Here is a 26,124-nt window from a genome sequence, read left to right as displayed (position 1 = left end):
CAGTTATTGAAGAGTGTGTATGTGGCTTGGTAGTGCTAAACTAAGGTGCAGGTGCAAATGGGTGCATACTCTACCATAGTGCACTGTGTAATATGTGTCGATGTGCTTGCATGGTTCTTGATAGGAGCATCCTCTATGGTGAGACTGCCTAGCAGGATGCACTGGAAAGCACTGACTAAAATGTGTGGTCCTATGACTTTTACTCTGGTGTGACACATCAGACCATTCAGCCTTGATGACACCACAAGTAGTTACATAAAATGACAGCATAAAGGCAACAATTTTGACCCATTCTTTGGTATGTTATAAGCCTAAGTACTCTTGGGATTGTCACAGAAACAAAGAATATGCTATGTATTACCCTCAGAACTCCAGTTTAAATGAAGAAACTGTAAAATCACAAACAGTGAATAGAGAGTTCCTTGGCTATGTGTCTGTAGAGGCTCTTTAGTACAGATTGTTCCAGTAAGGACATGGAATAATTTATGTTCAGTAATTTGCCTCTAGTTCCACCTGGTTCGGATGGTAACATAAGTCTAAGTGTTTCTTGGCTAAATCCACCCACTTTCAGTTTAGTTAAATCATGTTCCTTTTGGGACTTTGCCATAAAAATGTAGAAAACATGCAGATCTGGAGATACAAAGAATATTTTTGTACCACTGGAATCTCAATTAAGCTATCAACTCTCTAGATATGTAAATAATGCTAAATGGAAGACAACTCAGGTCTCTTGAGATTTTTAGATATTTCCACCATAATATTTCCCCCTGTAAAACATACACCATAAAATCAATAGTGCACATACTTTAAATGGCTGATATACCATTGTTATTTTTATATATTTTGTGACATGAACTCTTCTCAGATATATACAAGTCTCTCAGAAGTAAAAACTTCTTCCTAAATAGTGCTTGCTGGACTTTTTAAAGAAGAATCTCTCTGCAATCTGGACTCAAGATTGAGCACAGATATGTATTGTACATATGATTGTATGGTGGACACCAAAACAAAAATTCCCTGTGCCTATTTGACATTCAATTCACACATCAGATTTCTCTTTTAAATCTGTAGAGGTGTCCACTTTAAATCTCAGAATTCTATGTTTGCTTATTTCTCCTCTTTATCCCTGTGTCTATGGCCAGAATGCCCTTCTTACTCTTTTTTGATTTATCTTTCTCCCTCACAGCATTGAGAACACAACAGCTATGACTGCATAACACATGCTAAAATAGCATCATGCTGTATTCATCATGCACCCAAAGGATCAATACCTCAGATGAATTTTCTAGTTTTAACAGCAATTTTGAATGTAGTCAACAGGTGGACTGTTCTTCTAAACTAAGGCAATCTGAATTAGAAGGCAGAGGAAAAAACTTCCAATGGCTATCACACTGCTCATTTTCTAACCAATAAGTAATTCTAAGCAATTACTTAAGAATTTGTTTCTTAAATGTATATAATTAAACACCTATAAATTGAATTTGATATAAAATGCATATAAAATGGATGTCCCTCTTTATTACCTGTAATAGATTGGGTTTTATATTATGTTCTCAGAAATAACTGTACTTCCTGTCCTCAATGGACACTTGAGTCAGTATGATCATGATTTCTGTGGTCACTCTCAGCTACAGACAGGCAGTCTGAAAAGACCAGTAGGGTTCTGATAGACCTGTGAAAGTAAAGTTCTGAGACAGGATCTTTAATGACATGGGAAAAAGGTAAATGATGTTGTCAGGGAGAAGCTGCAAAAGCAACTCATTTACATAAACTTGTTTACATATATCAGGATTAACTCTCACATGAAAACAGAATGATTACAATTTAAATCGGAGCTATTTTTCATGTAGTTTTACACGTGTACACAGAGACACATGCTTTATAGCTTAGCCAGGTTAAGGTATCAGTGTACACACAGCCCACCTTATGTTCTGTACAGCTTGCACATTCCATAAACACCTTTTCCAGATGCAATTTACCTCCATTGCTAGCCTCACATGTCTTCAAAATCTCTGCCTTTTTTCTTCAAGTCATTTTCTCAGTCCTTGAAGCTTCTTCCTATTTTAAGCTCAGCATGAGTCTTATGACCGACCTCAAAGCTTATTCACCTTACTATTGACTTCAATACAAAGTATTGTTGGCTTCTACCTTTCCTCAATACATTCCTGTCATCACTAACAAGCAGAATTACAAAATCAAGACAAGGACTAAAATTTCAATATCATTTGAATACAAATGCTTCTTAGTCTGAGTGCAAAAAACCACATCGTATTTTCCCAATATCCTTGACATTTCTTTTAAGAACAACTAAGAATAACATCATTAACAAGATGAACATACATCACAATTATATTATGATAATATGAATGAAATACTATAATGAACTCTTAATCATTACTTAGTATATTACAAATGTCATACGGAGAAAATAATAACTTACATATATAATGAATAATATTGTACTAGGACTAATATAGTTGTAAGTTAATTACACACTGTGTAGCTGATTTAGTTGCATTTAGTTAAGGAGCTGTTCCGAGCTCACTGCAGATTAATTATGTCTTTAGGCATATACTCTCATTTGTAACTGTCACTTGCAACAGTAGCTGTTGGTTAGGCTGCTTTGTACACCCTTCCTTTATGAAAAGAAACCCCCCCCCCCCCCCGCCCCAAAACATCAAAACAAACAAAAGCAGAATCCCTGAACATACAAGACTCAAAATCTCTACTAGCTAAGGTAAGCAAAGACAAAACACTAGAGGACTGCAGGTTTCATTTTACTGCACTTCCACCCACAAAATATCCTTTATAGTATGTGCTTAGTAAAGTTATAATGCCTCATTGTATTTTATTTAATATAACTGGCCTTCTCAATCATGAAATTTAACATACATCTCAATTCTATAAATTGTTCTACTTTCCAAATCCTTTACAGAGTAAAGAGAAGGATTTAGGTAACTGTCAAAGACTCTCCCAACGATCCTTAAAGTTTTTACTGACTATAGGAAAGAAGTCACTTTTTAGCCTTTGATTTTACACCAGAAGAATAATTTTACATGACAGGAATGGGTAATAAGTGACAGCAAGTGCACGAGCTACTCATAAATCTAAAGCAAGGGAGTCTTTCTTTGTTCAAGGTATTCAGCATTGTTCTAACCTCATCTTGAAAAGTTAAATGAAAGAGTGTCTCAAATACCTAAAATGCCAAAAGAAAAAAATCCATGTGGGAAAATAGGAGGGGAAGAAGGTAGGTCAAAGTTAGACACACTATACTCCTATATGACTTTTTCAGGATTATTGCAAAACTGTTGCAGTGGCAATGAAATTTTAAAGCAAATCTCTTCGTCATCCCCACTTCCTGCGATTCTGCTTGAAGTGAAGACTGGCGCATCTCAGCCCAGATACCAGAAGGAAACGCATTTAGTGCGGTCAGTGTGCTCCTCCCATAACAGGGGGACACACAGGCCAAACCAATGACCAGTCTTTTAGGTCACTTTAGGACAAGCATGTGCCAGGGGAGTTCATTGCAGGGGAACACACTACATCCAGTTTGAATTAAGACTCCCAAACTGCATGTTTTGTAGACAGAAGGGACTCAGCATCAATTGCTATACTCCTACTGAGCCAAATTACTTGCTAATTTAAATATAGCCCACAGAACTGTATCTTCACTGAACCTGATAAAAACCTACAGTGAATTCAGCACAGACCTCAGCATTCTTGCTGCGCTATAAGGGAAATTACACACGCAACTCTTAATCAATCTATATAATATACATAAATATTTTCAGGACGTTCCAGCACAGACTAGCATACATTCACATTTTAGCTTTACAATTTAAATAAATAAATAACCAAACAAAAAGTAGGAATAACCTAAATTCTTTGAATTTCTTTACACTTACATAAAACACAAGAAATGGTACCTTAGGAAAGTATCATTTTTTGCTGCAGCAAGATTCGTTAAGTAGTAGATAAGCTATAAATCTTTGGTTTTCTGCCTGAATGTACCTTACACATTGCATGCAGTACAGTACAGCTCTCTTGCTAGGGTACCCTGATACACCTTATCAATGGTAGAAGGTTATGATGGCAAGAGGGATTTACAAGGTATACTAAATCCACAGTGGCAGAAGTAAACTAGCTAGCAGGAAATACTACCAGCAGTGTTGCAATACAGATATTACCAACTCTAAGGCTAAGTATTTCTAGTTACGGAATTCACATGCTCCATGTCCAGGGAAATATCATCGCACAGCAGCAAGGGGAAACCTCCAGAGAGGCTCCTATCGCTCCTTACCTATGAATTATTCTACAGATCCAGCTTTCCGTGGCATGTAGTATGTGTTTGTGGCTTTCTGCCCTATGAAAAAAATAACCACCTGCAACAAAAAAGCCTGCATCACCCCTATTTGCCATACATTATGTCCAAAATTTCTGCAGAAGAATTTCAATAGCAACAAAAGCTGAAAAGATGGTTCAAATGTGCAAACAGAAAAAGCCTGTAAAAATAACTAATTTGTGAAAGATTTGCAATGTTTGGAGATTAAACAAGAAACCTATATGTCCTGGTTTTGGCTGGAATAAAGCTAATTTTCTTCCTAGTAGCTGGTATAGTGCTGTGTTTTGGATTTAGTGTGAGAATAATGTTGATAACACACTGATGTTTTAGTTGTTGCTAAGCAGTGTTTATACTAAGTCAAGGACTTTTCAGCTTCTCATACTGCCCTGCCAGCAGAGGCTGGGGGTGCACAAGAAGCTGGCAGGGGACACAGCTGGGACAGCTGACCCAAACGGGTATTCCATACCATATGACATCATGCCCAGTATATAAACTGGGGGGGAGTTGACCATGGGTTGAGCTCAGGTATCGGCTAGGCATCAGTCAGCGGGTGGTGAGCAATTGTATTGTGCATCACTTGTTTTCTATATTCTCTTATTGTTATTATTTTCCCTTCCTTTTCTGTCCTATTAAACTGTCTTTATTTCAGCCCACGAGTTTTACTCCTCCCCTCCCCCCCCCCCAATTCTCTCCCCCATCCCAGTGTTGGGGGTGGGGAGAGAGTGAGCAAATGGCTGTGTGGTACTTAATTACCGGCTGAGGTTAAACCATGACACTATAGGTTGAACTACCAATAACTTCTGAATAAGATAGTATTTCAAATCTGGGACAGAAGCTGTTCTGAACACACTCCTTCTGAAAGAGGGCAGAATTCTCTCCACAGATAGAGCAACCACTTCTACAATTTGGCTACAAGACTGAGGCTATTATATACCCAATATCTATATGGATCTTTTACATTTATATTTTACATTCACACACAGATGAGTTGTTCATTCTCTTAACCCTTTTTGCAGAAAAAAAGTCATTTGGATTACAGAGCAATAATACTGTTTATTACGAAATGTTCTTTCCCTCACTAGCACAGAAATAATGCAATATATCACAGCATCCTATTAGCACATTCAAAGTGATGATTAGGATTCACAAAATCACTTAAGCATGTGCTTATATTCATATTAGTTCAGCAAACCAATAAACATGATTTTTAGTTATGTATAGCCACAAATCTGACTTGAATAATTAACTAGCTTACACCAACTGCCCACAATTCAACGTGTGCATTTGTCCAGTCATATTAATGAAACTGCAGAAAATGGTTAAAAAATTAACCAAGTATCTAACTGCTTCACTAGAACAGGAAAGTTTAAACATATACTCAAATGCCACATTGAATTAGTATTAAGATCTCCATGTGCTTAAATTCCGCATTGAATCAGTGCCTAAACAGTAAATGTCCTTAGGATTTTTTCCTATAGAAAAAAAAAAATTCCTTCTAACGAGCATGAACAGCAAAATGCTACGAGGCTTTGAAATTTCAAAATATGTGGCTACTGCAAAACTAAAATTCTTTCCCTTTTGTAAATTACATATACCATAATACACTCATTTTTTGTAGAAATAAATATACCCTAAAATAACACAGATGAAATAAAAGATGATGGGATCACATTGTCAGTTAGGGAACAACCCTACTTAGACAGGTATTTGTGACTATAAACTCTGATAGCCAAAGTTTCTATTGATGTTAATGAAATGTTCTTTCACAAGAAAAGCCAAAAATATGGCTTCTATGTAAGGTTTTTCTTACACTTTTTTTTTGCAGTTTTGGAAAAAAAAAAAAGAATTAAGGAAATGTAATGGAAGTGGATGTTGATGACTTAGAGTATAGTCATGGGGAAGCAGACCCATAACAAGTTCAAATTTATGATTATGAGAATTAAGCAGTCATATTTTTTGCCATTGGCAGAATAAGAGGCTCTTAGTGACTGGTTAGGGCTGAAGGATATTAAATCATGACCATGCAAATATCTATTTGATAGTGCATTTGGATAGTAACATATTAGGTGTCATAAAAGTACACTTGTCTTTGTCGTAGACCTTTACTACTTTGTGATAATAATTTTGCAGAGAACACATCCTGATTGTAGTATTACTTACTAGTATTAAAGAAGTTTTTCCTCTACCTGATAACTGATTTTTTTTTATTAAACCAGCATATAACACTGACTTGTTTCTCGAAGAACTTACAGAACATTTCCAGGCACATTCAGATATCTTTATTGCCTTAACTAAATACACTTGCAAAAAATATTTTTGTTGTAGATCATCCAAATGAGAATATCACCATATTGCTATGAAATCAATTATCACATGTTGTAAAGACTGAATGAAAGACTGAGGTGTTCTACTTGCTTAAGTTCTGTTTTGGCATTAAAATTCTGTATCTGTTGATGTTAGAAAAGAAGTCATTCATAGTAGTGGAAGTTTCTGAATTGCCATGTACATTTGATTAAAATGGACAAAAACAACAGATGGAGCAGGAATCTGGATAACACAGTTCTCTTCCAGGTTACTGTCTTAATTATTGTCCTAGAGCATTCCACTCCTTTTTTCCCTCCAATATGTTCTTATGTATGTGTTCGCACATGTATTCAAAGTTTCAGCTGAAGGGATGTTGGAAGATTCTTATTTAAATCCTACCTCAGTAAGCAGACAAATAAGATGTTTTCCATATCTTAAGTATCTTGTGTAAATGAAATAGCCTGAGTAAGATTAGCTATAGCTTTAAGCTTCCTAAGAAGCTTGATTCTGTTGACAATGACCCTTTAGGGTATGTATGAAGAAGAGCACCAATAGCAAAGATCCCAAGTAGGCTCAAACCTAAAGCACGCACTCAACTGGTCAGCCTAGACAAGGGAGAAGCGATTCTGGATCTACAAAGAATGTAAGCCTCTAAGGGACTCTGCTGTTGTCCTAAAAGACAGCACCCCTTGCAGTCCTTCTGGCCAGACCATTAGGCAATCCACCCAAGTGTGAACAGAAAGAATAAGTGTGTTCTTTACATATGTAACAGCTACATAACTTGGCCAAAAATATGAGATAGTTTAAAATTTGCACGGAATCTGGCCCAAGAAGAACAAAATTGAGATGAAAATCAGAGACTTAGCTAACCAGTCAGTCATACAGAACATTACTAGTTAAACACAAGGATATAAAATGGTTGCTAGTATAATCTTTACAGCTATTATCTGTAAATGCCGATCATTACTATAGCATTTGGTTTACTCTTACACCTTGAATACTGCACTGACACCAATAAGAATTGCTTTCATTTTACAATGGTATCTACTGTTTTAACATAGGGAAGGTTGCACTGTGCCACACTTTATCTAGTATAATTTGCCTTAAAATCTATCTCGGTAATATTTCTTTCTATACAAACTTGTACTAAAAGACAATGCAGATGTTTGCAAGTTCAGTTTATTATGCTCCAACACTCTAATTACAGAGCTGCAAGGGGCTTAGTGGCATATGCTCTGTAATACCCTATGCAGTTACAAAAATTCAAATTATAGTTAAACAGTGTTGTTAATAGTTTATCTCCTATTAACATCAGATAAATTTATGATTTATTTAAAAGGTAAAAAGAAAATGAAAGAACAAAAAGGAAGAAAATGTTTATGGTAAAAGATTTGCAGTACTGACTCCTGTTGACCTGATTTTGGCTTCATAAAGATTAAACTCTAAACTAATTCAGTGGCAGAACAGTAAATTCAATATTATGCTTGCTTCTGGAAAGCCTAGCCTAGGACTCTCATCTTAACAGCAATGCAAATTTATTTATAATTTCTTTCAGCATTATTACCCACAAAATGGAAAACAATACAAAGTGCTATGAGTAACTATGAAGGAAGTCAACGGGAGATAAATTGTTTGGTTTAAACTTTTTTAGCCTTTTTGAGGTCAGTCATTATCTGAGTATATTTTTTTTTGTTTTTAATATGTTCAAGTTGTTTGCATAGTTAGCGTAAAAAAATCAGGGTCTAGCGAAGTTGTCTGCTGCAGAACGATGCTTGGTACTCAGCTGACTACCTTTGTACCTTCGCTTTGGCCTAGAGCTATTTGCTCCAGTCAAGGATGACTCTGAAGTACTCACCTATCTTTAGGAATAAGAATTGTTCATCATGAGATATCAAATAGGAATGAGATTTTTTTTTAAAGGGCTCCACGATAGTTTTTGGCTGATTTCTCTGGGGTGTTGTTTGGTTTTTGTTTGTGGGTTTTTTTAATCTTCAGTGAATGTGTGGCAGTCACAGCACTGCTAGTACTTCCAGACTTAGAAAATTAGGACATTTTGGCCAATTTTCCAGGAACTTCTATTGACTAATCCAAGTGGAACTGAGTTACAAAAAAGGATTTAAAAAAGAGTATGAGTGAATTTCCTATCCTTTATAATAGTATCAGTGAATAGACTTTGCCTAGCTCGTATCATTTCTAAGCTTTTAATCAACTAATTTGAACCCTAAATCTCCACTGTGATTTTTGCGTACACAACTCTGCCTCCATCCTGCATGTCCATGGCTTGTTCCTAGAACTCTTGTGGTTCTCCTGTCCCTCCCAAGTATTAGAAGGCAGCCAGGGTAGAGAGAAACACTGAGTCATTTCTCCTGAATATCCGCCTTGAAGAGAAAGCACAGCAAGCCAAAGCAGCAGAGATTTCTTGCTCTCTCTCCCATTTTTCCTATCCCTAAGTATATAAGATGGCTTCTTCCCTCTTCCGCATGCTCTTTTCAACCAAGCATTTAGTGAAAGTCGAGGTTTCTAATGTTTAATCACAATGGAACATTTAATGAGGCACTCTGAGAAAGCTTTTATCAAAATACCCATTTTGTCTCACTTTGAGACAATCATTTGAGAAACACTAAAAATAAGCATCATAACTTCCCTACATATTTAACTTTCTTTAATAACTTCCCCATAAAAGATGCATAGCCTTGACAGTCACTCCACTTTAATTGATTATTATCTAACTAAAATTGCTTGACAACTAAGGTACTTCTCCCTAAACTTAAAAGGATTGTTTCTTCACATCTGAGCATTATATAAAATTTTTGACCATGCCGTTATATGGTTTGATGATGGTGCAGATGCAAGTCCTTCTCAAGGTAACAAAGACTGTTCTGATGTTGTTTTCTTGTTTCTTGGTTTTATGCGAGAGTTTGCCTCACTGTCAGTTGGTTGTTCATCTTCCATGTCCTGCTGCTCAGGTCTAATTCAGCAAATGAGTATTTCACAATCTTCCATGCTTATCCATTTCCTGTGTACTCGAATTGGGTACATTTATTGTGAATTTCATTGAATATATGCCCATCCATTTTATAACAATGTGTATTTATGCTTTCTTGTGACTGCATGACTGGTGAAAATGGTTTGATCCTGGCAAGATCTGAGATTGGACTTGTGAGCAATTGTTTGCAAAAACAGCGTTTAGTTTGGGGTTATCTATATCCACTTTTTTCCTCTTATTTTTGCCACTTTGAGTAATATGCTGGCATACAGTCATGAGTATATGGGGGTTTAGCTTGAGGAATTTTTTTTGTTGTTTAGGGGGTTTGTTTTGTTTTGTTTTTTAAGTTCAAGCATTGAACTGAAGAGTTATTACTGAATTTCATGAAAATATTTCTCTATGCTAAGATACCATGCTATATAATTGATTAGCGAAGAAATCTTTTTTTAATGCAGGCCTAGGATACAGACATGGAAAACAGCTAGGATAAAATAAACCAGATGTGCAGGGGTATTACAGTACACAAGCTTACCTGAAGTAACTGTCCACATATACATGTTGACCCACCATTAATGGTAAGCAGCTGAGTGCTCAAAGAAAGTAGTGTAAGATATGTTGTTTTATCCATGGGCAAAAGGCTAACCATGACAAATACTATGTGCGAGCTGACATACTCTGTCTACACACACAGTCCCTCTAATAGTTTATAACCTCAGCAAGTTGGCTAAATGATGTGATGTGACTAAAATTCCATAACTGCAGCAACTGCAGAAATGCATTGTAAGCCCACTGTCTAGAATACAGTCTGTGATAACACACCAATACTAGCATTACTGGACTTTGTCTTTGGTGACCACTGTGATAGTACCAACCTAGTGCATGAATGTATGACTATTAAAACAGGTTGTGTAGATTATGGGAAAAAAACTTTTTATTTTCTCCAAAATACATTGGTAATTGTACTTGCCACTGTCTGACAGTTGGCCTGATGTTTCCTGCCTCTATCATGCCTGCTTATCTGTCCACTAATATTGTCAGTTATGTTTGTCCAGCTCACTAAATCTGTGACTTTCCAAGACAAGGTTCTATTTTCAGATGGCCCTACTATATTCCTGAGGAGGTTTGATCTTGTTTTGGTTTGGTTTTTTTTTTGAGGGGGGTGTTTTTGATTTTAAAACAAATATGACTTGACTACTTTAATACACATTTTTCTTGGATATTTAGCTTGTTTCAGTGACTCCAGTATTATTGGGAAGCAGATGGAACTTCTCTCCTGGTATCTTGCCATCCTGACAGAATGATGGATGTGAGCACTTGAAAAATCTTTATCTTATTCTACGTTGCTCTTAGATGTTTTCAAGCTCCTGCTTTGAAACTGACACAGTTTGGCTTACACTTTTATGGTTCTTCCAGGCTTTGTGCTTTCATCAGGTTGAACATTGCATATACTCATTCAGTTACTACATCTCACTTTGTTTCTTACTTTTTTCCCTGTAATTATACATAGTATAGTACTTACGTACATATCAGAGCTCCGATGCTGCTGTAGAAAAAATGCCTTTTTTGGCTTGAACATACTCATCAAACTTTTCACATACACATGCTACTGTCAAACATTCCTTTTCAACTTAGTGTATTATTTTCCTTCCAATGGGTAAATTGCCTTCTGATTGCTGCCTATGATAAAACAACTAGATCTGTACATGAGGAGAGAGCAGTGGATGTCATACTCAACTTCAGCAAGGTTTTGAACACGGTCCACCCCAGCATTCTTATATCCAAGTTGGGATATTATGGTCTTGACTGGTGGAAAACAGCTTAAAAAACAAGACTGGCTGGATGAGCTTGTTCACAGACTAGAAGAGAAGGCTTCTGGGAGATCTAATAGCAGGTTGCAAGTACCTATGACGAGGTTATCAAGATGACAAAGCCAGGCTCTTCACAGTGGCACATAATGGGAGGATGGGAGACAAAGATTGTAAGTTGAAACAAGAGAGATTCAGGCTGGATAAAAGTAAAAAAATCTTCATCATAAGGACAGTCAAGCACCAGAAGAGGTTGCGCCACCTCCATCCTGGGAGGTTTTTAAAACCCAGCTGGATAAAGCCCTGAGCAACAGGACCTGCTCTCATAGCTGACCCTGCTTAGAACAGGAGATTGGACTAATGACTTCCTGCAATCCCTTCCAACCTGAATTATGGTCCTAAAGCAGCAATAGCCCCATGTCAAGCACAATTCTATGGAGTTTTACTTCCCTGGCCTTTCTAAGTATACATTGAGATTGTTTGTTGTCAAATACAATTTCTGCCATACTGTTACAAAATTCATACAGCAGATTCTATTCATATCGGATTAGTGACTGTGCTTATTATTTGGCATGAATCTATGAGGCAATGTGCAATATGTTGTAGGTTACCATCAGTTTTCACAGTGCCTTGGAGAAACAGTAAAAATTAAGAGGGTGTAATTTCAATTAAGTGTAGGTTTCTGCATGTAGGCAGGAAGAATCACCTATGAAAAATGCAAATGAGATACGAAGTAGTGGCTCTTCAGTACAGTATCTGAAATTAACAATGAAATACAAGTCAAATATGAATAAAGAAATTCATGCTAATATTAAGAAGGCTAATTTTTCTTAATAAGGGTATCCTCTGCAAGACATGAATTAATTCCTCTTTTCCACTCGGTGCTGGTAAGACACCAAATGCAGCATTGTGTCTAATTGGGAGCACTATGGTTCCAGAGAGATATGGACCAAAGGGAGTAATCAGATTTAATTTTCCTGTTTTATCTAAACACAGATAAAAGCGACATATATGATCAGATGTCTAGAAAACATTTTCTGTGAGGAAAGGTTGAAGAAATTGGAGATAGAAAGACTACAGAAGACTAAGGGATGATCTGATAGACCTTCTAGTAGGTAATAAGTAGGTAATTCCTCCTTAACAGAGGAATGGAATAATTTGTTTTTCTTCTCCACTCTGTACAGGACAAAATGACCTGGGCCTAGACAACACCAAGAATATTCAGGTTAGATATTGACAAAGAAATTTCAAAGTAAAGACAACAAAGTAATACAGTAGGTCATCACAGGCAGATTTCCTTTACTGGGAATTTCTAGAGACAAACTGGATCAACACCTGTCAGGAATTAGGCAAGTGTCACTGACGCTACCTTAGGGAGAGGATTGGACAGATGACTCAATGATTTTCTATGGTTCTATAACAATGATTTAAATTCTTTCGGATTCTCTTAATATAACATTGTATGTGGCACTAGTATTTTTTTGCTATAGACTTAACTCCATTTATGTTCTTGGGTATCAGCAGCTATGGACTGGTGTGCAACATGGTGGTAGATTCTTGCTTTCCCAATTCAGTACTTGCCGAAGTTTGTATTAAGCACCAAGTACTGAAAACAATTTTGCTTTTATGAAGTTAGATTTACTTTAGTTGTAGCCAAGTTTGAGTACTTTGTCTACTCACATAGACAAACATTTTGGCTGGCTTTTCAAGAGTTACTATGAATGCTGCCTAATATATGAATTACACAATTTTAGCAAGTTTAAAATCAAATTTCTGATTTTTTCCATTTGCTTTGTCTTATTCACACCAACAACATTGAGAAGCAGGCATTTTATATATTTCCACATATGACAAACTTGGCAGATGTTACTCCTTCAAAAATGCGATTTTACAATTTTAGAAGCTTTCCTCAATGCAACATATTGTATTGTCCACTCCTGGTATAATTTTCTGGTGCTCACATTTCTATTATGTGAAGAATCATAAATTTAGTGTTATTAAATTCATGAATTTAAAGTTTTTAACTGAAAACTGAGTCTTCTGGTTCTCCATGGAGCCTGGTATGCAGAGTAGAGCCTGCTATTTTCCTGCAGTATTCTACAAGTAATTTACACTGTCCTTAATAGTATTGTGATCTTGCCACTTTATAATTTCAGCTCAACTTTTTTTCTTGAATGCAGTTCTGTTTTCTTCCCATGAAAAATGCTAATGGATTGTTTGAAGCCTAGCACATTCACAGATGTCCCAGTATCTACTTGGCATTCAATTTCCTGTTTCTGTGCTGTGTCTTTACATGTGGTGGTACTCTACATTTTAGAAACCATTTAAATTGCACTGTATTAATATATAGGTGTAAAATCTCATCCCTCCTCCCTCTCACTTCTTGCTTGCTTCCTTCATATAACACATTTATTTTCTTTCTTTATCTGTGAGCTTTAGCATCAATACTCCCTTTTGACAAAGTCACTGAATATGTCCCCCTGGGCTGGGTATTTTCTGTTATCATGGTATTTTTTTCCTGTAACCAAAGATTTTCCTTTGCACTTTCTCTCCTATTCATGAACTTAATTTGCACTAGTTTTGGTGCTTATACTTTGCATTTATGTACTTTTATATACTAATTTCTGTTATTTCTGTTGCATCTAGTTCTCTGCACTTGCTTCAAACAACAGAGGCTAAAATCCAAACTCTACAAGCAAAAAAACCCTCAACAACAATTTCTTACTACTTAAATATCTTAACCTCAGGGAGACCTGATTAATTGTTTTTTCAGCGTTTAGGAATACACAGTACATGAAGCCAAGGAATGTTTTTAAGGAATAGACTGTCTCTGCACATTGCTGATAGGCAGTATATAAAAATTACAGAATTGCAATTAATATATAAAAATTTCATCAACCACTTAAAGTTGAGGCAAAACCTTGTTAATGCTGAAGCATTATAAACTAAGTAAGCAAATAAAGCAAATAAACTAAGCACACATCCTTAATTTCCTTGCACTTACAATGCTGTATGCTGCACTTCCACTAAAACACTTTTCTGCAGTATTTTGAAATACTGGATTGCAGAATTAGATATCCTGTAAAAGTGGATTTTGATTTTTATTAAAAAATAATATACAGATTCATGTAATGTATGTGGAACACACTGATTTCAGAACAGCTAGTGCTAGCTATTGGAGAGCATGTTCCCAAGTTAATTAGACTTCATTTCTGTCCAAGTGAAAAATCTTATTTATGAACTATTCAATCTGTGACATTTGCACCTCAGCATGGTCCCCCTTTTGCTTGTGTTTGAAAGCATATCCAAAGCAAAAGGCTGAAGAGTCAGACTGGACGTGCCCGATTCCCCTCATATATGCAGTGTGGATAGCAGATACAATGGCAAACCATAGAGAAGCACAAGCCAAAGATGCAGTTCCTAGGACACGGAGAGCTTCTTAAACCCCTTTTCCTCATAATTCATTCTAACTGTGAATATCACCATAAGACAGAGCCAAGAAGATACTTGTGGGGTTTTTTTATATTATTATTTTATTTTATCATTTAAAACTGCTCGGAAGAAATAAAGAATGCCACTGTTCTTTTAAGCAGTTCTGATTATGTGAATACTAATGGAAAAGGTTACTTAGAGTTCTTATTAAGTGATTAGTTTTCCTTTACATTTTTATAAGAACTTCATAATGACAATATAAATTTAGTGCTATGGCTGCTCGTAAACCATTAGGAACAACACAAATATCTTCTTTATAGATGGGAAGGTAGAAGGTCCTGAAAAATAATTCTGGTTTAAATGGGTGTAAGTAAATTTATGTAAATTGCTGTCAGTCATCTAAGTATTCATTTCACTAGCAAAATAACATTATAAATGATCTGTAGCCAATGATTCTTCACTTGAAGACATGCAATGCAAACATTTATTCAAAACAGAAAAAGAAAAACACTTAAGGATAACCACAAGTCTTACCACGCCAATAGAAAAGTAGTTATTGATGATGTTGTAAGGCACTGGGTCTCCTTTCTCATCTTTATCATTGGGTATTACTTCGAATTTCCACCTGTCCAGCAAAATCTCTGAGCTGTTCTCAATGTCTTTTAAGATCTTCATCAAATTCTCACCTTCATAACCTAGCAAAACATGAAAATGGTTACTTAATAAAGTATAATGAAGTTTCACTCCATTTTCTTTCTCCTGGGTGACTGGCTGGATGGGGCTCTGAGCAGCTAGATCTAGTTGAAGATGTCCCTGCTCACTGCAGGGGGGGTTGGACTAGATGACCTTTAAAAGTCCCTTCCAACCCAAACTATTCTATGATTCTATGACTGGAAAAATGAAAACTATGCATTTAAGAGCTGAAAAGCAGGATTGTGTTTGAAGTATTGACAATTTTCCAGCACCTGTCATTAAAAGGAGTACAAACACAAAGCTGGTTTCTGCAGTCAGCTAAATTAATGTAAACTTAGATTAATTCTACAGATTTCACTGGCCATCAGATTTATACTGGAGAAAATAATTTGATCTTCAAAACTTGCCAATCACTTGAATTTTCCAAACGATTATAGAAGTTATCCAACAAGCTAAGGTTATACTTTGCAAAATGTTCTTGCTATGAAATTAATAATTAAATTCCTTTGATTTCAAAATTTATGGAAAAAAGACATACAGTAGGCTTGCCTGATTAAAGTCTAACAAGAGACTGAAAGGTTAAAAGCTGTCTGCTATTTTTTGTTGATTGTTTCAATGTGGTTTAGCATAATAAATCCGAAATTTGAAATCCATAACCGATGACTTATCAGCAGAACTAACATTTTTCCATCTTTCAACAATTGCTTTATGAGCCTCATCCTGCTCTGTAGAGAGACCTTACTCTTACTTGCCAAGAAGTCTTTAGGTAATTCACTAGTAGTAGTAGTTCACTCCACTGTATACTAAACTTAGTAGAAAACTTGTTTACACACTCCTGAGTATACACAACATACAGTACATGTGTGCACACATAAAAAGTGTGGGGATTTTACTAAATGACATTATTACTCTGAACACTATTCAGACCAAACAACTTTGTAATAGATAACTAAGATCTGTGGATGCATTCCTTCTTCAAATCAGAAATAAATTTTCATATTCAAGCGATGTCTATTTCCTGGGTCATTAACACTTTTAGCAAGCAAAGCCATTCAAAGCCTCCCTGCTCAAAACCTATTGCTCATGTATTTCTTTATGGTTGTATAGTATGTTTTTGTTAGTTACTGCCAACCACTGCATAACAGTAGCATGCACAATTCCATTTGTCTGCATCCTTGAGATCACTCACCAGCAATTTAATTTCTGGAAGCCCTGTCTCCTCTCCAATCTATGGAAGTTCCAGAAAATCTGTGTTACAGCATTGTCTACCACAAAGCAACTGGGGAAAGAATGTTGAAAGCTGGTATATTTTCATACTGTCCTTTTCTACTTTAGTCCAGATGCAATCACTCAAAACGGAAGGTAAATAAATAAAAGTAAATGGAAGGACAGGCCCTGACTAATGTAACCAAATGCTCTCATAGCTGACCCTGCTTAGAACAGGAGATTGAACTAGCAACTTCCTTCAACCCCTTCCAACCTGTATTATTCTATGATTCAACTCCATGAACTGTTCAGAAAGTGAAGCAAGGCTGATTTGGTTAGGTTTTGGGTTTTGTTTTTTTTTTTCTTTCCTAAGACTATGTGAATAAACAATCACCAGTCATGACAGAGAAAATAAAGGAAGTCCTCAAGTGATTTCACAGAACATTATGGTTAATGAAGAAGTTCTACAGCACAGAAACTACTGAGAATTTGCTAAAGACTATCTAGTAACAAGGTAGACATTTGGAAAGGAAACTTGCTATGATGAGACAAAAGAAGGAAGAGGTAGCTAAAAAGACTGAGAAGTTACAAATAAACAGCCAAGTTCCAAATACACAACATCTCAGACTGAAACAACCGAGACCTGAAATAGAACTGGGTGCGAGCCCACAAACATGACATTCTTTCACCAGAGACTAAGTCATGCCTAAGACTTTCTTTGTGTCTCCTTCGAGTTATCCTGTAATGCAAATCTTGAATGGAAATAAGTTATTGGAGAAGCTGAGAGTAAGGCTCCATACATCCAGGAAAGGATGCAAAGGGTATTAAAGGTTTGACTTTACATATATTCTCCTTTCAGCATTCTTTGCCTTCTCATTTCCTGATAAATAGCACCACAGCACTTATTGTCTGGAATCCTCTGTAGAAGAAGAGAAAGGGAGTGGATCAAAGGAACTAGTCTGAGGCTGAGACACATTTTTCATTTAATATTTATGAATATTAAAAAAGATGAAACCACTCCAAACCCATTATTAGCTGTTTTCAGTAACCCTTTCAGAACAGCCCCAGTTAAAATCCATTTAGGAATAAATACTCCCTCTATAAGGTATTGATCAAAGAAATAACTGCAATACAGATGATAAAAAGCCAACCAAACAGCTGTATACTACTCTCATTGCACCTTGGAGCCTTTTTGGTGTCAGTGGAAGCTACACACAAGGTATGAAGAGTGATTACAACCTTTAATATCTATAAAATCATTCATATAACATTTACAGACAGGTAATTCTAAAAAGAGGAAAGGTGATAACGGTTCTTTACATACATCATAAGAAAGAAATCCAAATATTGAGTGTAGACATTGATGCAAAAGTTTTTTTTCCCCTTTTAATTACATAATGCATTGTATTTTTAATTTGTGTTTACCTCCTCCCCATCTCAGACACCTTGCTAAGTCATTGCCAGTCCCAAGAGGAAGGATAGCAACTGGAGGATGCTTAATCAGGTTCGCTTTCTCTGTGAATAAAGAAGGAAAAAACATAACTAAGGAACAAAAAAATCTAATTGTACGGTACTGATACAGTAACTGTGTTAGGTTTTGTTTCAGCGAAAGACAGCAATACATGTTTTGTATATGAGATTATGCTGCCTGCTCAGCCACAAGCATTTCACCAAGCCACTCCATTATGGAGTCCCTTCTGCAGTGAATATTCAATCTTTAATCCTAATTTACTTGATTGTTACCACAAGGACTTTCGTAACCCCTAGATGTGATAAACATTCATAAACAATGATGGACAAGATCTTTCCAAGACTGAACATGTTGTGCTCTCTGTTGCTCTCAACTCTGTCATTCCCAGCTACAAATGCAAATGAGTAATCGTTAAGGGCATGAATAATGAGATGAATCTTGTACTTTTTCATGTGAGTGACCATATTTGTGTTTAAGCATGTATTCACTTGGATTCATGTCTACACAGGAGGACCATTACCAAGAACTCCCTGAAACCAACACCAGGGGTTTGTCCATCAGGAATTAAACCTGCTATTCAAAACGAGCATTGATCTATCTGATCAAGTCTCTAAGTCAATATTTTGTATTTAATAAGTAATGTTTTGAAATGTATGAACTTACAGTGCCTTTTGACTCTTTACCAGTACCTTTCTAGCATTTCAAGCCAAAGTACCCTTGTCAAGAAATAGAGCCTTTCTGAAAGCTGGAAGTGGGACAGCTGATCCCCCAGGTATAATATTTCAAATATACAACTTTTTAAATTCCCTAGTTAAGCAATCAGCTATTTTGTTCACAGAATTAGGCACAACTATCAGCAATTCTCAGCAGGAGTTTATATATCCAATGGATGTGGCAGGGACATCTTCTTATTTATCAATTTCTCATCAATACTTTAGGAAGATTTAACATTCACAGTACCACTGTACTGCACATCTTTAAGAACATTTGATATTTAATAGAATAATTTAAAAAAGTTTAAAAGTCTCAAACTGAGGAGAAAAAAGTTTGGGGTTTTTTTCCCCTCCCCTCTCCCCCCTCCCTTTTCTCGTTTCCTTTTTTTATTTTCTTCTTCCTTTACTCTCAGCTTCTTTGTATATCAGATCTCAGGTTCTTTGTATATCAGGAGATCAGAAAAGAAAAGATCAAACTAGAAATTGTCTGTTTCGCAAAACAGGTGATTTCTTAAGCTTTTTATGCCAAAGGGCTTTTGTTCACTAAAAGGCAGCACTGAAAATCTATTTCCTGCACCTACAAAACAAATAGATCCTGGATCCCCCAAATAATTTCTTAGTTCTGTAACACAAAAATTGGTGCAGAAGATAGTATTTTATGAAGACAAAATGGTCTTTTTTCAAATAATGCCACTGAAAGAGAAAGTAACTGCATGACATTTTAGACTTCATGAAAAAAGTGATGACACAATTAACAGCTGCAAAACTTCACCCCTTCCTTCCAAGTTTAGGCAAAACACCTGGTATTTATGTACATTGATTTACATCTTTGAAAGTTATTTGAGAGTTACAATCAACAGCTTGCATCTGCAAAAAGTTGTTTAGGTTTGTTTTTTTTTTTTTTAAATGAAGATTAGAAATATGCCTTTGCCATCATCCATTCCTTCATGACATCATTTTTACTTTTCACTGAACTTGAAAAGGTTTTCTGGTTCCCACCTCCCACAAAGCACACACTTTTAAACACTCTTCATCTAAACTTTCAGCTGAGTCTTTTGACCTCTCTTCATCCCCTTCCTCATTTCCATCATCATAGTCACATTTTATCTCTGCAGCTTCTCTAATGTCAAATAAATGATCATGTGGTGTGGAAGATATTCTCCCTAATAAGCCTTGAGAAGTTTAACTCTGTAATATCTTGACTTCTGGGCCTTCCTAATGATTTATATAGAGGACTTTGCTGCTAACTGACTGAAAGAACTCCAGAACTGAAATGGCTGTTAGCCCATTATCTCTGTTATGCGATAATGAAGCATAATAAAAATTTTGGTAACTGAAAAAGCAAATAAGCTAAGGTAAATTGTCTTAAAAAAAACAACTTAGATTTGATTCAGTTTGGGAAATAGACTTTGAACTGAAATTAAAATATGTTGATTCAAATTTCTTGCTTTCTGGAAATCCAGAAGACTACAAGCACCGGACTTGTCTGGAGATTTTGAATATCCTTTGCAATTTCAATATCCTTAAAAATAATTATGTCCCAAGTTAATAAATGTCAAAAATTTAAATGAACAAGATCTTGTTTGAAATAGCTGTATCCATACTTTGGTATATAAGGAAGAGCAGTAAAATGAACAGCATGAATCAAGCAAAACTATGTAAACGCCACTGATTACCTATGCAGTCCAAAATCCAGCCTACTGTTCCATCTCCACCACACGCTAGTACTCTGAACTCAGGAACATCTCGGAAAAAATTTAACCTAAAAACAGTAATTGAAGATATCTATTTAATTATCATAAATGCATTGTGCATTATGCAAACATTTTATGGCTTAAGACATTTCATTTAATAGTAAATGGCAAGTGAACACTTGAAATAATAATCATGAGGGCTCATGCATTCATTTTTTAGACAAATACAATCCAACGTTGTATTATCTCAACAATTTAATATGAAATTGTTAATTCAAGGGTTGTTACAGTACACTAATACTAGAAATAGCTTGGACCTGATGGTTAATTCAAGTCTTTGTCTCAGTTCAAATCTTGTTTGAAACTATTATCAGAAAACATTATCTGTTTACCTAGTTGTAAATGGACATGTAGTCTCTCAAGACAGAAAAGTCTAAGGTGGCTAAATGTATTTGCACAACATTTCCTTGTGAGGTGCTAGATATAAAAACATATGAAAACAGCATATTTCTGATAGTACACTAATACAAAATAAGCTGAACATTCTATGGTTGATAGAAACAACTTTGCACCATGGTTTAATACAAAATAAGTAAGCTTCAGATTGAATGCACACATTCCATCACCCTACAAACCATATTTTAAGAGTGAAATATCTTTGGTAATATTTGCCTGGCTATTTCTGCTTCCATACCCATTGAGTGCTGGACAGTATCACCACTTCATTCAATACCAATGTTCCACAATGCTGAAAAGTGAGGATATATTAAACCAACTCTAAGTTGCAATATTGTAAAAGCATCTTTTAAGGATAGCTTTTGACACATACTGAAATTATGCCTTACTCACAAATTGTGAGGAGACAAAACCCTTCCAGTAATTTTGCTGAACTACTATATATATGTGTGTGTATGTACATTCACATATATTCTATTCATTAGTGTTGCAGACATCTTAATGAATATTCTATATACTAGTGACCAGATCTGATTTCCAGTTTGCAATTATCTAATAAATGCACAATTAGTACATTGTACCCAAATTCTTAAATACAAATAAATACACACAATAACTTGCAAATGCTTAATTCAAGCTATTTTCCATATGAAAATTTAATGCTGCATCGAGAATGGTGTTCCTGTCCCTTGAAAGGTTTAAAAATTCTTTTAGACCTCTTGATAAAATCGAGAGCACATGAAAAACTACAGAGTAAAAGAAAGAGCATGGGAGAAGGAAATGAAAGGCATGATGATCAAAAAATGTTATTTAAGATGTGGAAGACAACAGGACAACTTCATGTTGTATTAGTTTTAGATCAGATTTTCAAAGTTAGCAAAGCTACACTGAATTAAGCCCATCACATTGTTGTCCCACTCCCTCTAATTTTATCTGCTCAGAGGAGCTCTTAGACAATTTCAAGTGTCAAGTACAATGTCTGAAGGATGCTTACTCATTCTGTATTAAATCCTCCTTTGCCCTTCTCACCTCTTAACATTCTACTTCACACATCTGCAGGACAAGTGCTATAGGATCTCTTCTGATCCAAAACGTCGTGTGGCAAATCTGACTGGGTACACTTAGGGAACACATCTTCTAATAAGCATATGTGCTGAGAGACCCTCTGCTGGAAGTCACCTCCTACCAGTGCGAGAGTGGGCACTGAGATATGCCTTGGCCCACAGGTGCACATCTCTGTCACTTCACAAGACCTGGCAGAGAGACAAATGCCTCCTATCACCAGCATTCCCACTTAGACCCAATGTGTTGGGTCTGTAAAAAGTTAGCAGATTTAATTATGTTGCTTCCAGTACTGAGGGTATTTCAGATTAATTTAAAATCAAATTATAGCCCAGAGGTGACAGCAGGGTACTATGTTCTATAAATATTTAAGTATTTCTACCACATGTAACAGATGTCAAAAAGAAAGTCTGGAAAAAACAAATAAACAAACAAACAAAACAACACCAAAAGTACAGGGTTGATGCTAGCATTAATCCAGATAGGCAGAACACAGACCTAAAGCTCTGTCTCCCTTTTTATAAACAAGCATCCTCATCATATGGCTATCAAATGTTCTTTTTGTTTTGACTTTATATTTAATGTTCATCAAAAGAGTATACCTTCCCAAGAAAGTGGGGGATTGAAGAATCTAACAAAACCATGTTGTCAAAAAAATTCTCAGTAAGCTTCATTCATATTTCCCCTGGAGCATTTTATATTCATACACAGTGAATTTTCCAAACAATTTCATAGTACAGCATTAAGTTCAAATGACACTTTCTTTTTATGAATTTAAATATAAAAATGATATACTTTATATAACTATATAATACATAAAATGCATAAAGTATAATATACCTTACATTCTATATTTGCATATATAAACAGTGTATATAAATATATTGTAACAAATATAAATATTTATAAAATCAAATTAATTTATAAAATTAAATATAGTTATATAATTATATATGTAAATAAATCTCATTCATTGAATTAGAATGTGCAGCCTACATTAAGAGTTGGGAAGGGAACATGGTTTTCTGTTTATAAGGTTTCATTCAAACTCAGTAAGTGTTGTAATTGTAAAGATTTTGACAGATTTCTTAATAGAACTTAAGGTAAAGAGTAAGCATTGCCTATCAAGATAACTTTAGTCAATTAATGTTTCAATAGCACCTGTTATTTCTTATCCACGGAACATTTTATATGGTTTGGAAAAAAAAATTGTTGGAGAAGAACTTAGTAAAAGTGGTTTGAAGAGGAAATAAAAAAAAAATGGAAGCCATTGTAAAGGCTTTGTGCACTGTCAGACTAAGGTAAAGGACCAGAATAGAAAATTTAGTCCTGTTTTCCTGAACTGATTCATAAAATTGTACAAGGACCCTAGCTATATATAATAAACATCAAATAACATAAAAATATAAAACAGTACTTACAATGGGTCTCTCCCCCAAAAGTTTTATCTCTACTTTTTAAAGAATTATTATTATTATTTTTTAACAATTTAGATGATTACTCTTTACATAGCATAATACAACAAGTATGACAGTAAGTACAAAGGACAGATGTCCATTATATCAATAATCTTTAGAGAAATTATGCCAATAACCTTCTCAGAAATTAAATAGGATAGGAGAAACAGGTAAATCAGAAACTTCAAAACATGTATTTTATAGGTATCAAATTAATTTGTACTATAATTCACACAGAAACATTTAATACTACATGTTATTTTGATTATTTTTTTTTAAATGAAGAAAAATATTGCCTCTAGAAAAAATTCCCCTTTTATTTATGGATATGAGAATAGGTAGATATTCTTTTATAAAGAGTTGATTTTTATAGACATTATAGTAAAAAGCTTTCCCACATCACTTAACATGAGTCACCAGAGCTAGAATGGTACCTAAGAACATTAGGCTGGTACAGACTGTAACCCAAGTTACAGTTACCTATTCTTCAATCACTGGCAAAAAGACAACAAGAAAGATCAGCAGAACTTCTACTCACATCCCCTACCACAGGACAAACAAAACTCCTGATACATTTGGGAATAAAAGATGAAAAGGCACAACTATATAATAATCCACAGGAAGACCAAAAAGAAAAAAAAATGTATGGCTGCATACTAAGGCCTTAAAACAGCACGATATTTTTGCTAGGTGAATTGTTAGATGATTCTGGAAAATGAACCATTTTTCTTTCTATTGCAAAAGGTCAATACAACCAATCCTTTAATGTGGATTACAAGAGATTATTGTATTTGATTGTATTTCTATCATCAAAATTGACAAGATCATCTAATTCTTGCCTGATGATCAAATTCTTCTATCATTAAACTGCAGCTTCCCTTTTTTTACAACATCTCCCAACTTTTCACACTCTACAAATTTCATAAGCATACACATAGTTCTTGGTCCATGGTCAATAACTAACATAGTAAATGGGCTTAGTCATAAGACTGAGCTAGAAAACCTATAAATAGATATCTTTATCTTGATAGCTCCCTTGTAAATTGACCTGTTTTAGTCTTCCCTATTCCAGTTTCCTATCTGCTGGAAGTAAAACAAATAAATTTAAACCACTGAAGGTGTTTGATGGCAGCCTATTTTTATTTTATTTTGCCAGACACAAGGATCACACACAGAGGCAATTACTGAGTTTCTGCTGATACATTAGTAATTTCCACCTGAAAGATGGCAACTGTTTCAACTACCTATACTACTCTAATTCAGTTTCTCATAATCACCTCATCAAATCCATATAAATGCAGAGAAACTATTTATGAATAAAACACCAATGCTACAGGACTTAACTATTTGCTGTTGAATCATGCATTTATAATTGATTTATGCACAGATACACCCCGCCCCCCCCCCCCCCCCCCCCCCCCTTTATTCTTATAGAACTGTTTTAGGAAATCCTGCCCCACTCACAGTAAAACTATAATAAAACATAACTTACAATGCTTTCCACTTAGGTACCTCCACATGATTTTTTTCTCTCATACCCAGCAGCAGTGTACTATGCAGAGATTTCAGGTGCTCAGCCACACAAGGTGGCATAACAGCAGCACTGTGTGAAATAGTTCAGCCAGTCTTCTTCACTCACAGTGGAAGCAAAAATTATAACTGTCAATAGCCCAAGCAAAGAATAATCCACTGATATTGGTATCTCAGGATAGGTATCAGCTAAATGTAAGGTAAATTGCAAATTCTCAGTGGACATAAAAATACTATTTAACTTGGTAAATTTCTCCACTGCAAAGAAGATCAAAGTGCAAAAAAAAGGGAACAGAACTTAGTATCTGCCTACATTACGGAAATTTTCTCTTAAATACTGTAAATGGTGTTAGAGTTCATCTCTTGTGGCTCAGACCCATGTTTTTACTGAGCTGCTTTTACAGTTACCCCTGAGAAATTTGGATTCAGTTTTTGGAAAAGGAAAGTAATTTAGAAATAGATGACCAGTAAAATTTGTGAATACTTTTGTCTCACAGCTTCTCAGCCAATATTACTATACACAGTACATGAACTTTGCCAATTACAATACTTGCATCTAATTGTAATCAGCTGCAAGATAGAGGACTTCAGAAGCTCTGCATTATGATTTACAAAGAAACTGTATTAAAAATTATTTATTATGACTTCTGTTTCAAAATGTCTATATCCACAGTAATAAAGTAGGCTGGCCTTAACGGTATTGAGACAATAATAATGAATCAATAAATATGTAAAATCATTAAATTCAGCAAATATTTCTTTTTCATAAAGTGTGACATAAATCAAATACAGTAGTATTAACAAAATTTCCCTGAATGGCATCTGTAACTTGTAAGTTTGATAATTACAAGTGAACTAGTACAACATTTGCATATTACAACAGAATTTACACTGTGTATGAATGAAGTGAATGAAAGATAAATGTTCACCCTAAATATCACCAGCTTGAAGCAAATTGGAGCCCGCTAAACCT

General features: G+C 35.3%; 1 protein-coding gene across 1 annotated transcript in view; it reads right to left on the bottom strand.

Moving 5' to 3' along the window:
* Positions 1 to 26,124, bottom strand: part of DGKB (diacylglycerol kinase, beta 90kDa) — a 327,543-nt gene that overhangs the window by 185,233 nt on the left and 116,186 nt on the right. Inside the window, exons 18-20 of the mRNA XM_010577640.1 lie at positions 20,629 to 20,714; positions 18,194 to 18,283; positions 15,404 to 15,564 (exon numbers count right to left, since the gene is read on the bottom strand). Of these exons, the coding sequence (XP_010575942.1) occupies positions 15,404 to 15,564; positions 18,194 to 18,283; positions 20,629 to 20,714 (337 nt within the window). The remainder of the gene's footprint in view (positions 1 to 15,403; positions 15,565 to 18,193; positions 18,284 to 20,628; positions 20,715 to 26,124) is intronic.

This window comes from Haliaeetus leucocephalus, unplaced genomic scaffold (assembly GCF_000737465.1).
Source record: "Haliaeetus leucocephalus isolate CR32 unplaced genomic scaffold, Haliaeetus_leucocephalus-4.0 Scaffold566, whole genome shotgun sequence".
In the NCBI taxonomy this organism is placed as follows: Eukaryota; Metazoa; Chordata; class Aves; order Accipitriformes; family Accipitridae; genus Haliaeetus; species Haliaeetus leucocephalus.
Note: the sequence above shows the minus strand (reverse complement) of the source record. Positions and strands in the feature narration are given on the sequence as shown.